The sequence below is a fragment of the Saccopteryx leptura genome, chromosome 2, assembly GCF_036850995.1.
Source record: "Saccopteryx leptura isolate mSacLep1 chromosome 2, mSacLep1_pri_phased_curated, whole genome shotgun sequence".
NCBI lineage: Eukaryota > Metazoa > Chordata > Mammalia > Chiroptera > Emballonuridae > Saccopteryx > Saccopteryx leptura.
In genome coordinates this window covers 21,255,400-21,269,324 of record NC_089504.1, presented here as the reverse complement: position 1 = coordinate 21,269,324, position 13,925 = coordinate 21,255,400, and the positions used below count along the sequence as shown (strand labels likewise).

Here is a 13,925-nt window from a genome sequence, read left to right as displayed (position 1 = left end):
ATGTCACATTACTTCAATGTCCAGTTTAACAAATAGTTATAATGCAGATACGCACTAAGATAAAGGAATTCCCACTAAGACAACTCCCCAGAGGCCACGTATATCTCCTCTTGATTGGGACCCCTCGTCCCCAGCAGATGTGCCCATTGGCCTGACGTTGTGACAGTCATATCCTGGCTTCTCTTTAGTTTTACTATATATGTGTGCTTTCCTAAATGACACACTTGGTTAGGCCTCTTTTTGAATGTTCTGTAGTGAAACCACACTGCATGTATTTGGGGGCCTTGCTTCCTTTGCTTCACATTATTTGTAAGACCCATCCGGGTTAGTTGTGTGTGGTTGGCTTTGTTTTATTATCTTTCCTCCAGCACCTCACTTGGTGTCAGCTGCCTGGAAGCATGTTCTAAATACACACCGGTGAGGAGAAGTCCAGCAGGGTAGTCCAGAGCTTAGGGAGCTTGCTCTGGGGTGGGCAGGGGATGGGGCAGGGCGATGGAGTAGGGTAAGAGTTTGAGGTGAGAATTGGTCCCTGAGAACTGATGGCTGAGAAGGACTCAGGTAACTTGAGTCTGTCATGAATGTAGAGCAGGGATAGGCCTGGCTTTGAAGGGACTCAAGTGACCAAATCTGGCCCAGTTCAGTATCCTGAGAGCCTGGACCTAACAGTTAGGACCATCCCATGAGGTACGAACAGGACAGATGGGGGAGCGCAAGGCCTGGGAAGTCCCAGGAACCGGGGTAGTGGAGGGGCCGGGGGGCGGGGAAGGAGGACTTGAACGTGTGGTTGGACTTCCTGCCAGAGAGAGTAGCTCTTGCACCGAGGGCTGGTGGTGAAGGTGACAGCAACAGTTCCGCCCAGGACCAGAGCGCCTGCCTTTCTGTTTCCATTTGTGTATGAGGGGGCGTGGGAGTTCTCGGGGTGCAGGGAGGGCTGGCAGACTTTTCTGTGTCTGGCTGTGTCAAGCTGTCTCCCCCTCCGCCCCCACAACCATCTCCATCAGCCTCTTTGAACTGCCCACTTTGTTTTCAGCCCTTAGATCTCTGTAACCCTGCCCGGACCCTCCTGCTGTCAGAGGAGCTGCTGCTGTACGAGGGGAGGAACAAGGCTGCCGAGGTAAGCTGGCCGGGTGGGCTTCATGGCCATCCCCCAGACCCCTCGCTCTCCTCTCTTCCTGATGGTCTTAGAACTGTACAATCTCAGGGTAGGAGAAACCTGAAAAATTTTCCTCCCCCCTCCACGCCCTCCTTACCAAATGGTGGCCCAGCCTCTTCTTGTGCATTTCCAGAGATAAGGAACTCACTACCTCTCAAAGCTGTTCAGTCCGTCTTTGATGGTTAGAAACACATCCCATTGTTTGTTCTAACTTTCTCTGCGGGGCGGAAGAGCTGGCTGCTCCTCCCGGCTGTGCTGAATGACTCTGTAGGTGAGAAGATGAAAGCCGTCAGCCAAAGGGAATTTTTAGAGGAGCTTCAGTGACGCAGGTTTTGTGGGTCTGTATTAACGCAAATCCCCAATCCTCTTCTAAAGGATAAGACTGTGATCTCTCCTGGGCTTTAGCTCTGTTAGCAGAAACAGCCTGGGTGTGGAGATCATGCCACTCTCCCTGGGAGCTGGCCCCTGCTGATGTGTGACCCGGGGACTTTCCCTCCCCCACACAGTCACCAGAGCCGGCTAGGTTCTAGCTCAGCCCCAGGGCCACAGAAGTTGGAGCCCTGGAATCTGTGAGCCTACCTGGGGGCCTTGAAGACAGGGTAAGGGGCTTGCTGCAGATCGGGCCCTGACTCAACACTGGCCGGGTTGAGGGACAGCGTGGGGCAGTGTGGAAGGATCAGGAAACTTGAAGGCAGGAAGCGTCTAGCCAGCTCCTGCTCTGCTGCTGGCTCACTCACACATCTTCCTTCTTCCTCAGACTTCTCATCTGAACAGTGGATGTGTGTGTATTTGAGGCAGCTGATCTCTAAGGGCCCTTTCAGCCCCAGCGTTCTGGGACATTGTGTGTAATCATAGAAGGCTGCTTTTATTTGTTTGTTTGTTTGTTTGTTTTAAACAAACATACAGAATTCATATGTTCCAGATGAGCATCACCTCTTCAAAGGAGCTGCCTCAGAAGACTGCATGCTTATTTCTTCCTCATTGCATGGCTCAATACATTTCTAGACCTCCTCCTGGGAAACTTTCTTAAGAACCTTGGCATATCTTCTGAATTGCTTTTGTGAGAGTAGAATTTTATCTGTTGAGTGGGGATTTGAGTTTTAGGAACAAGAGGTCACTTGGAACTATGCTTGGTGAATAAAGGTGTGGAGGAGCTAAGTCAGGTGGTCAAGGGTCAGAAAGGGAGGTGGGGCTATAAACTTACAAGATTCCAAAGACGGCACTTAGAAATGGCAGCCACCCTGAAAACATACGCATGTCTAAATCTGTACTTTTGTTTGTCTGCTCACCATTAAGTCTGCAAACACTTGTTATGTTCCCCTCACTGTGCATGCATTGTCACATACCGGATCTCAGTTAGCTCTTACAGCACCCCTGGGGCAGACGCAATTGTTTCTCCTCTATAGATGAGGAAACTGAGGCTCCAGGGAGCTTTACTGACACCTGAGGGTCTCAAGGCTCATTAGGATGGGGTCAGGATTAGCACGTGGATCTTTGGCTCAGCAGTGCTTTCCATGATCCCATGTTGCCTCTGGCCTGTTTGTTTAGAAGCAAACTAGCAAACACAAGCTGAAGCCATAACCTGATGACAGTCTGTCTCCAAACTCTTTGCTAGTGGATCTTTGGAGCCTTAGACCTATGAGGACCACTTCTGAAGACTAAAAGAAACAATTTGAAGACAAGTACAATAAATATATTTGTTCTCTTGAATTATGCTAGGAAGCAGATATGTGCATCTTGGTATCCTGTCATGTTATTCAGCCCAAAAATATAAACCAGTTCAAGAGGGGCTTGAATAATTTCATAGACTCACAGTGTTGGTTAGTCCATTCTGATTGCTTCTCCAAAACTTCCAGCTGATGGTTTTGCAGCAAGTTGTTGAGTCTGCAGAGGCACTCCCTCCAAACACTGGCCTTGTTAACGGAGAGGGTTAAATTGTAGCAAGTTTTCCCTTATGCTCAATGGGAGTCGTTATTCCCAGAATGTTCCCCCTTGGTTCTTGGTCCTTTCTTTGCTCTGAGCATGCTCTAGTTCGTTAGTGTTTGTGAGCTGATCTAGGCCCACACTGAACTGCCCTCATCACACCCCGTTCCCAGAAGTCACAGGCTTCATGAATGTGCCCTGAGATCAAATCAGCCTAATGGAGTAGCTTGATTTATACATTCAAACAATAGGTACAGTGTGGCCAGGCCTTGTGCTAGAGCTTTGAGGAGTACCGTGGGGGCCCAAGACAGGCACACCCTCACTTTACACACTGACTCATTGAGTTTACCATTAACTAAGGCAAGCAACATGTTTTCTGCCAACCCAGCCCTTAGGCCAGATTCCTGGAGGAAGCTTGGTGAGGGCTACTTGTGAGAAGTGACCCTCCAAGTTGCTAGGATTCCCTAACCAAGCAATTCCTCAACCCTTGACCCTTTGGGAAAACAGATGTGTCGTTGGAGCAGGTGTGGGGAAGACACCTGGTGGGCAGCAGGTAATAAGGGCCATGATGATGGTATCACTCCTCTGTGGGCCACTGTGGCTCCCATGGAGCGAAGTCTGCAGGCTGCTGGTGAGATGAGAGAGGGCCCACCTGCCGCCCCTGGCACGCTTGCCCCTCTGCCCTGCTTCCCCCTGTGTGCCAGCTCTGTCCTTTCCCTGACCCGACCTTTGGGGAAATTCTTCGTTCATGCCTTAATCACTTCCTGTCTAGACCACATTTCCAGCTCTGGGAAACGGGGCCAGAGCAGCAGCCTGGGGCTTTCTGCACCTTGCCCACGGGCACTTACCATCAATCCAGTCGTTTCTGGGCCTGGGCCATTTTTTTTACTTCGTAGGCTCCTAACAGACACTCTTCTCCAGCCCTTCCCTCCCCAGCTCCCCAGAGGGTTCACAGGTGACTGCCAGGCTTTCCTGAAGCAGGCTGGGGAGACAGAGCTTGCTTGTGTTGGATGAGTTTGGAGCCTTCTCCTTTTCACTGTTTGGGCTTGGAAAGCCTCTCCTCAGATAAGCAACCTCTCAAATCTTCCTGAACTCTCTGATCATTTTCTTCCCCTCCCTTAACTTCATTTATTTTTTGGTTTCCTGTGCTCCTCTTTTTTGGTCCCTGCTTGGATTCTTTAACATTCAGAGAAGGACAACAGTAGCCATGTCGCTACCTCTCTGTAGTGAGTGCATCAGGGTCAGCCAGACCTGGGCTCGGGTCCCTGACCGCGTGGCCTTGGACAGGTCACTTAACTTCTCTGAGCTTCAGGGTCCTGTGTTATAAATGAGGGCGATGATGTTATTTACAAGTGAGGGTCCACTGAGCAGAAAATAGGTGCTTAACAAATGGAGGCTTTTGTTGGGCTGTGTTGGGGCAGGGCCGTGGTGGGAAGAGGGCTGGCTAGCATCCTCCCCAGGAGTCTTCCCAGCCCGGGGTTGCAGAACCCTGTGTTTGGCCCCGGCAGAGGAGCCAGAGCCCCTGAGAGCTCCTTGCTCCAGGAAGCCTCCCACTGTCTCTGTGGCCCAGATTCCTCGACCTCTGTGTTTCTGCTCTGCTCAAGGAGCCAAGGGGCCCTTTGAAAAATATTTATACTTCTTTAAGTTACAAAAGTAACAGATTCGAATTGCAAAATAATGCAAATTAAACAGAAATGTACGAAGTAAAATTCACTCCCCAGAGTGAAGAATGTGGTATTTTAGACATTTAAAAAATGTTAAACATAGACAGATTTATAGTTTTGTTTCACAAAATTAGATTATACTCTTGGTATTTTTGAACATTGTACTGTTTTGATAGATTTCAGCTTTTGTTCATATATCTCTACTTTATTCTTTTAGTAGTTGCATAAAATTCTACTATGTGAAGGTAGCATAAGTTATTTTATCCATCTTCTCTTGATAGGCATTTATGTTTTTGTTTTTACCCTGCTTTTGTTTATTTTATTTCATTTTTTTTACATCATCTCCATTCCCCCTCCCATTAATTTATGTACTTTTTAAAAGCATTAAGTTTATTGAGGTGACATTGATTCTAAGATTATGTAAATTTCATGTGTACAACTCTATAGTCCTTCATCTATACATTGCATTGTGTGCTCACCCCCCAAAGTCTAGTCTCCTTCTGTCACCATATATTTGACTCTATGTACCCTCTTCTACTTCTGTTTATGTATGTTTTTATTACAAAAATATTGCTGAGAAGCTCCTGATAGGTTCATATTTGTGTAGCCTTATTAGTATTTCTGGAGGGTAGTCTCAGAGGCTGAGTTGTTAGGTCATCTTTAACAGCCTGATAGCTAAATAGCAACATGTTGGTTTTTTAAACCAGCGACAATCCAACACACACACACTGTGGCCTTAGTACTGCGTGCCTAGCCCTCCTGGCTGACGCTTCTTACTTCAGAAGAGATCAAGTGTCCTATTTTGACACCTAAAAGGGAAGTTCACATTATTAATCATAGTTTTTTTTTTCCTTCGGAGAATCTAAAATTGGATTTTATTGCTCTTGACAAAAGGCCACTGCAGGATTTACAAAACAAAGCATAGTGGAATCTTTAGTGGCTCAAGTGGATTTTTGCAGCACAAAAATATGCCGAGCATGCCTGTTGGTTTACCTATAATGTCTAAAAATAACTTTCTCCTTTAGTTTTGGAGCAGCTAGTGCATCAAAGAGATAAAAGTTATGCACATGTCTGTGCTGGAGTGTAAGTAACCGGCCGCTTCTTAAACCGATGGTGCATTATTGCAGCTAAAATTACCGCAAGCAATTTGGTAATAGTACCTCAATGTTTCGTGATGCTTCAACTCACTGCACAGAGCTTGTGAAAGGAGCATGTGAAGGGGCTGGGCAGGGACCCTCTCCCTGTTTGTGCAGATGAGAAAACTCAGGGCACTTAACCAAGATTTCATGGCTAATTAGGGGGATAGAGCGTCATGACTTCTGAGTCCAAACCCAGTGCTCTTTCAGCCAGATGTACAAGCAGATGTGGGACCTCTTGCAGCTCAAGGGTGCTGGGCTGGAGATTCCAGGGGCTTTTGGTCAGAGACATGGGCCTGGGGGTGTGAATTTGTGGAGAGGCTTGCAGGGGCCATCTGCCACGGAGGGTTAGGCTCTTTCTTGTTTGTTCTGCGTATTTTTGCCTACCGTGAGAAGTGGAGCTGCGGAAAACAGTAAGGCAGAGGGGCAGTCCTGACTTCAGTTGCCCTTGTTCGAGGCTGCACTGAGTCTGCTCCCGATTCTGCCTAACATGCCGAGGGTTCCTTACCTGGACCTCTGGGGAGGCTGTGGCTCCAGCCTCTGGGCAGCTGAAGAGCCCGTTCTGTTTGCTCTGGCCTGACGCAGGTGACGCTGTTTGCCTACTCGGACCTGCTGCTCTTCACCAAGGAGGATGAGCCGGGCCTCTGCAACGTCCTGAGGAACCCCCTCTACCTCCAGAGTGTGAAGCTGCAGGAAGGTGAGTGTGTGCCTGAGAGGCCCTGGGCCGCGCCCCCGGACCTGAGTCCAGTGCTCTGGGCAGCCTGGATGCTCAGCCTGGGTCTAGCCCCTCTGGGGCTGAGCTGCCAGCTGTCCGTGGGGCACTTGAACATGTGTGGATAGGTCCTGCCATTGGCTGCTAGGCTCTTGGATGCTGGTATTCCATTCCAGGCTGGCACACCTCCCTAAACACCCCGACTTTTTCTGGGAGGTCTCTGTTCCAGAGGTGTTTAGGGAAGCCATGGAGTGAAGTGGGAAGAGCTTTGGACTCATACCTGTGTTCAAATCTTGGTTGGTCCAGTCCCTCACTACCTATACAGCCTTGGGCAAGTTATTCAACCTCTCTGAGCCCGTTTCCTCATGTGTGAATGTGGGATATCAATAGTATCTCAGAAGGTTGTTGTGAAGATTGTTAGGTCACATATGCAAAGTGTCTGACCCCCACCCGGTGCCCAGCGAATGCATTCACCACTGCATTCACCACACACACACCCAGGGCAAGAGACCACTGCTCCTTCTCCACTCGGCGTTACTGCTCTGGCCAGAGCCCCAGGAACCCGGGGCACATGTGGCGGCGGCTGGCAGGCAGGAGCACGTGGGAGCACGGAGGGCGCCTCTACCCTGAACTTTCCGTCGTGCCCTCCTCCACTCTGCACGGGAAGCCAGCTGGAAGCATCATCTACCCAGCGGTTTGGTTTGGCGCCTGTGGTCTCTGCCGAAAGGGGCTTGATTTCCTCTCCCAGATTATGAAAACAACAACAGACCTGTTTGAGCACGGGTGACAGGGTCAGGGAGGAAAATATTACCCAGCGAAAGAATTCTGTTTTGACGGGTTTTGCTCCAGGAAAACTTCCTGCCTGTTTGCAAACCCGACCTGTGTGATCAGCCCCGGCTGGCCTTCCTCCTTAGACACCAGGCAGTGTGAGAACCTCCACTCTCGCCACCCCACAGGAGGTCACTTACCACTTCTCCTCTGACTTTGGCTTTCTCCTGCCCACGGACCAGGGTGGCCACTGAGGGGAAAAGCAAGGCACCTTGCTCAGAGGCCGGCTCCTCCCTTGGGGCGGGCTCCCCCTGACCGAGGTCAGAAGCAAGATCTGCTCTACCCGGCATTGCAGGGCACTCCCGTGGGAGGGAGGCCAGTGAAAGCTACTGACTGCTCTTTGCTTCCTGCTGCTCTGCCCTTTCTTCCCTCCCTCTAATCAGCTTCCTCTCTGTGCCCATTGCCCAGCCCTTCCCACCCATTGCATGCACACACAGACACACACACACACAGACACACACACTGTACACGCTCCTCCCTGCGTCACCCATCCCCAGCTCAGACAGTCTGGGACCCGGTCAGCTGTGAGAAGGACTGAAGGACAGTGCTTGGTAACAGGGGCTGGTTGACTACAGAACTGAACTCATACTGGGGGCAGTGCTCAGCTTCTGCTGAAAGGAGAGAGGAAGAAAGGGCCCTGACTGGCTGTGCCTTGGGTCGGGGTTGGGATGGGAGCAGCAGGGCCAGTGGAAGGGCCGAGGGGAGCAGTGGGGGTTTGCGGTCTGGGCTCCGCTTTGCTGCTAACGAGCTGTGTGACTTCAGCTGGCTCTCTCCCTTTTTGAGCTTCTTGGGCCAGTCCTTTGTGTTCCCTCCCAACCCTTATGCCCCCAGACAGACCCTGAGGTGGCTTTGAGAAGCTGGACAGTGCCCGTATGTCCAGCCTCCGCCCCTCCGGGGGCCTTGACTGGAAACTGGTTGGATCTTCCCCTCTTGGAGCCCCCAGACCCGAGGTTTGAAGTTAGAGACATGGTGAGCTCCATCCTCCACGGGGTAGTGTGTGGTCACAGTAGGCAGTGTGGGGCCTTGAGGTGTTGCAGAGATATTGTGCTTCTCAGCTGCTGAGCCCATGTGAGCTACAGCGTTGTGCAGGCATGGCTTCCTGGGACTGGAGACCACATCCTCTCCCTGCAGATGGCGAGCTGAGGGTGGCCAAGGCCAGCACTCCTTAGGAGAGCTGACCATGCTATTAGAGTCCATTGAGTTGCCATGGGAGGGGCGTGTTTGTGTGTGTGCATGCGCACATGCGCATGTGAGCACATCATGCCTGTCCTGGGCCTGCCAGGCAGACGGTTGTTGCAGACAAATGGCCTTGCCCTCCTCCAGCAGAGCCAGTGAGCAAACACAGTGCGCGTGGCTCTCTAGGGAGCCCACGAGCTGCTGAGAGCGAAGGAAATGGCTCAGTGACGCAGCACTCAAGGTGCACATTCCAAGGTGCCTGTTGCGTAGATTTCTCTCCAGGCATTGGTCGAGCCCTCCCCTCCTCCCCCGCCTCCTCCCCTGAGACAGCTCTGTGGGTCCTGTGGTTCACAGAAGTTCAGTGACCCCTTCTCCTGCAGTCAGAATTAGAGCTGCAGGACCCAGTGTCTCTAGTCCTGGCTGCCTCCCTTGTGCCCCTAGGGACCCACTTCGGGAGGAAAGGGCCTGAGTGAGGCTTTTAAGAGATGCATTTAGGGCTCAACGGGAGCTTCTGTTGGCTGAATGGTCTCTGATTAACATCGCTCACATTCCTAGTTTCTTATTCCTTTCAAATCAACATGTGTGAAGAGTTCAATTTGGGGCAAAGAAGATGGTAAACAAAGAACACACCCAGCTTTTCCTGAGGGCTGGGGCTTGTGAGGCTGTTCCCTGGCCAGGGAGAATCGGCCCCACCCAGGGACCAAGGACTCCCTCGTGTGACTTGTCTGAAGGGTGCTTATCTCCACTGGAAAAGCACACTCTCAGGGTCTAGCCGGGGCCCAGGACACTGTGGGTGCCCAAGGAATGTTTGTTGGGTGAACGAATGAATGACTGGAAGCAGACCAGAAGCATGGCCTCAGCTTGGGGTCGGGGAGTGCCCTCCTCTTCCAGGGCTCCGGGCTGGTGGCAGCTTAAACCTTGCCTGCCCTCCTCCTGTCCAGCCTTCCCCACACTTCAGCGGGCTGCATGGCAGTGTAACGGGAACAGGCAGAGAGCTGGCGCTAACAATTGGGACATCTCCGGTCCGCCAGGGCCCATTGTGGTCTCTTCCTGCCTCTGCCGCCCACTGACTCTGCAGCTCTTTGTGTTGCTGCCTCCCCGGCGGCCAGCATCCCGCCCACAGTGTGTCTTCCTGGCCTGCTCTGGTCTCAGGATGGCCTGGAAGTGTCTAGCTGATTCTTGGGCTCTCTATTCACCCTGGGGAGCCAGGTGCCCAGGCTAAGAAGCTCAACTGCTGAGGTCCCAGCCGTTGGAATGCTTGCAGTGAGTCCGTTGACAGTTTCTGAGCACCCCCTCAGAGCCCACCTCAGTGCTGGCTGCCTGGGCCAGTGGCAGAAGGAAAAACATTTCACCTCTAGAGCACATGGCCTGGTGGAATGACAGAGAAGTAAACCGGTTTGGGGGCAGAAGTGTGACACAGTGGTCAGGACACAAGCTTAGGAGATAGGAAGTCCTGGGTTTAAACCTCAGCTCACACTTTCTGTATGCCTTGTGTAAGTGATTTCCCCTCCCTGGGTCTCAGTCTTTGCATCTGGAGAATGGAGCTAAGCCATCCTGCAGGGTACAGAAGCCTTGGTGAATGGCAAGTTTGGGATCTCAGCCCAGGCTTGAGCGGACTTTTGGAAAATGACAATGAGATCACACTTGGGTGGGGAAGCCCCTCTGGCCCCTACTCAGCCCATGACTGGGGATCCCCTCTAAATGAACCCACACATTCATTGGTGGAAAGCAAGACCCACCCAAGAACCAAATGGCTCCTTGTTACATTTCAAAATGGCAAACGCATTTGGAGTGTTGGATAGAAGCCCAAATGTGCCTAACCCTTTCCCTTCGCATTTGCCCCACATGCACACTCTGGAGAGTCCGGAGCTCAATGTGATGCTTCAGGAGAATTTTGGGGGGCTGAGGGGTCTCTCCTGGGTCAGCCACCTGGCAGCCTGGTTTTCCATGGCTGCAGCTCCCTCCTGGCACCCTTGGCTCCGGAGCTTAGCATCCTTTCATGAGGCTGAGCCACGCTGAGCACTGCCCCCATTCTGTCTTCCCCTCCGAGTGCTGCCAGCACGAGGCCGTGATGTGGAGTAGCTTCAGGGAAGGCTGGGAGAGTGCAGGAGGGTGGGCGGGCCACAGCATATAGAATTATTGTCAAGGCGGTCACCGGCCGCCTCATTCCGCGTCTTAGGCTGCACTCCCCCAACCTCGGCCTCAGCTTGGGGTCTGGGAGTGCCCTCCTGTCTCCTGTCCTCCTGTCTCCCGAAGGCCCCCGCATCCTTGGCTTTCCCTTCCCTTCTGGATAGAGCTTCCTTTTCTCTCATTGCCAGCTTCAAAAACCCAAATCTCTGTTATTTTCTTACTTAGATCTTTTTGTTTCTCCCTTGGCACTAAAACCTGCTTTTGGAAAGTCAAGGAAATGTCCCAGTGTGTTTTCTTAAACAAAAGAAACCAGCTCTTTTGTCTCCACCCTCAGTAACGCAAATAACTGGCAGAAGCTTTGAAATGACAGGGTCTTTAAATGAGACTGCCTTCTTAGCCAGGGCTCCCCTCCCAACCCACCTCTAGGGGGGGAGGAGTAGGATTCATTCTAAATCCAAAGCAAATCCCACTCACTCATGGGGTATTTTTTATCTGGCCCTGGTTGGCACCCCTGGCCCAAGGGATGACATTGCCTAGGGAACTTGTCCACGTGCTTGCTCTGAGGGAGCCTGGCCCTCACTCACTACTTTTCTTGGGAATCGGCTTGACCGATTCTAGCCGCCTTTACTTAGCAACATATTTTCCAATTTCTTTGACACTGTCTTTGATTCAAGTATGTGTGGAGGGGTATACTTTGCGCCCAGCACTGGGCTTAATTCCTTGAGGGGGCACAGGCATTTGAGAGGCGGGTGTGTAGTGGTCTGGAGCATGGGCTCTGGAGCCAGACTTCCTGGGTGGAAATCTTGGTTCTTCCCCTTTCTACTCAGGGCTTGCTACTCAGGCCATTTGTGCCTCAGTCTTCTCACATGAATCGTGGATGATAATAAGCCCTGCCTCATAGGGAGTGTTATGAGGTTTGAGCTCACACAGGGAAAGCGTTTGACACAGTGGTTGCTAACCACTGTGCTCGTAGCGCTGCTCTAAAGTTCTCTGATGCTTTAAGCATTTGCTATTATACGACGTACTGTATAGTTGCTTCCCTTAAAAATGACAGCCTGGCCTCATCTGTGGTGGCGCAGTGGATCAAGCATCGACCTGGAATGCTGAGGTCGCCGGTTCAAAACCCTGGGCTTGCCCGGTCAAGGCACATATGGGGAGTTGATGTTTCCTGCTCCTCCCTCCCTTCTCTTTCTCTATGTCTCTCTTCTCTAAAATGAATAAATAAAAATAATTAAAATTAAAAAAAAATGACAGCCTGCCTGCTGAGGTTTGTTGCCTGAAATATAGGAAGTGACTACTCATCCCTGACCTGTGCCCAGGCCCGTGCCCGGTGAGGAGCAGCCTGCCGGTCAGGGGACGAGGGGCGGGGCTTCCTCTCCACACTGGCTGTCCCTTGAGCACAGCATGCGCTTCTCCATCTCCGTGCCTTTGCCCATGCTGTTCCCACCTCCTGGCCTGCCCTTTCTTCTCATCTTGAGTTCAAGCTCAGAAGGGTCCTCCATCAGGAAACCTTCCCCAATGGCTGGTGGTCATCTCTTGGCCCTATGCTCCTGGAAACACTCTGACCTAACCATCTGCTGCCGCAGGGTGGGATTCCACCTTGGTTTCTCTGCGGTATAAGGGGGGAGCAGCCCACAGCCTCTCTCAGCTGCCCTCCTGGGCGAAGGGCTTGGCGAACGGTTGAATTTGGGAGTCTAGACCAGGAGTGAGAGCACTAGGAAAGCACATTGAGGGGTTGGGCCTGAGCTGGGAGGCCATCTCTGGGTTCCACCCCGCCCATTGCTGGGGACCCCTTTCATCACAGCCCACAGGTTCCTTGGTGGGAAATAAGGCCCACCTTGTGACTAGTGGCTCAGCTCATTGAATTTCTAAATGGTGAAAGCATTTAGAATGTTTAAAGGAAAACCCAAATGCATGCTGCCTCCGTGCCCTTTGCTGCAGAGAGTACGGAACAGAAGAGACCTCTGGGATGGATGATGGCTCCCTCCCTGCACCTGGCTGTTTGATGCCCAAAGGGAGCTCCTGACTGCCTCTCAGTCAGTGTGATCTCAGCATTCCTTGAGTCAGGCTGGCCCGCAGGCAAAGGCCTTACAGTTGTGCCTCAGCCTGGCTCGTTATTGAACGGCGTTTCCTCCAAAGATGTCCCTGTCTCCTGTGCCTGCTTCTTTCTCCTTTTCCAGGAAGTACCACACACAGCCCTCTGAGGGAGACGACCAGCTGTATTTGACCAAAGTGCTGGGACTCTGTAGCCAATTCTAATGCAAGTCTTATTTTTTATTCTCAAAGGTTCTTCAGAAGACCTGAAATTCTGTGTGCTGTATCTAGCTGAGGTGAGTCCTTTTCTCTGCATTTGAGGAGAGCTCTGTGACCTGGTGCTTGAGGGGAGATGTTGGGACGGGTTCTAGTCCAGGGTTCAGGTGCCACCTACATCCCACCTTGTGCAGTGGTCCTGGGCTGGTCCAGCCAGGCAGTGTCCTTCCTACAGAATAGGAAACAGCGGTCCCTGCCCTTGACCTTTGTGTAGAAGAGCAGAGGACACTGATCTCCTGCTCAGGACCCCCTGGTCCCCGGCACCATCAGGGGTTATAATGAGGGTGTGGTCTGACCGCTGTGCGCCACTCCGTTTATTTGGGAGCCCTGCCCCTGGGGATTGGCCTGACTCCTGTACCTGCCTCTGTCTTCCTCTTTCCAGGAAGTACCACCCAGAACCCCTCCTAAGGTCTTGTCAGTGTCTAAAATGGCTTCAAGTAATTGTACCTTCACCTGAGCCAGATAATGCAGACTAGAAAATGCACTAAGTGTCTTTGTTTTGGGTTGGAATAATGCCTCTCAGTGTGATTGGCAGTCCTGCTTATCTCAGTCTGATCAGAAGCTCGGATGGGCAGTGTTATGCCTTCGCTGAGAAAAATTGAGTAAACAGCTTATTGCTTGATACAGTTTGGGAGATAAGATATCATCACACCAAGAGTTTAATCAGAGGTTCTTGGTGATGAAAAAACTGAGAGCTACTGAGCCATCAAATTCTTTTAGAGTCTCAGCGGATTTTCTATTCCCAACCTGTGTCTCGGCTAAGATAAGCAGGGGAGCTCTCTGTCCCAGGCAAGGATTCATTAGACCCATTTCTGTCCTCTGCTTCTGCTTAAGCCTGTCCCACCTGCCCGACCTGTGGGAGAGTCTGCACCGGCCACACCCTGTGGGTGGGG

At 51.6% G+C, this 13,925-nt stretch overlaps 1 protein-coding gene across 4 annotated transcripts in view; it reads left to right on the top strand.

Moving 5' to 3' along the window:
- The window catches only part of RGS3 (regulator of G protein signaling 3), a 121,172-nt gene that overhangs the window by 44,261 nt on the left and 62,986 nt on the right, over positions 1-13,925 (top strand). For all 4 annotated transcript variants that reach the window (XM_066367364.1, XM_066367365.1, XM_066367366.1 and 1 more), the window contains 3 exons: positions 1,031-1,114; positions 6,462-6,573; positions 13,009-13,052. In XM_066367364.1, coding sequence (XP_066223461.1) covers positions 1,031-1,114; positions 6,462-6,573; positions 13,009-13,052 — 240 coding nt within the window. The remainder of the gene's footprint in view (positions 1-1,030; positions 1,115-6,461; positions 6,574-13,008; positions 13,053-13,925) is intronic.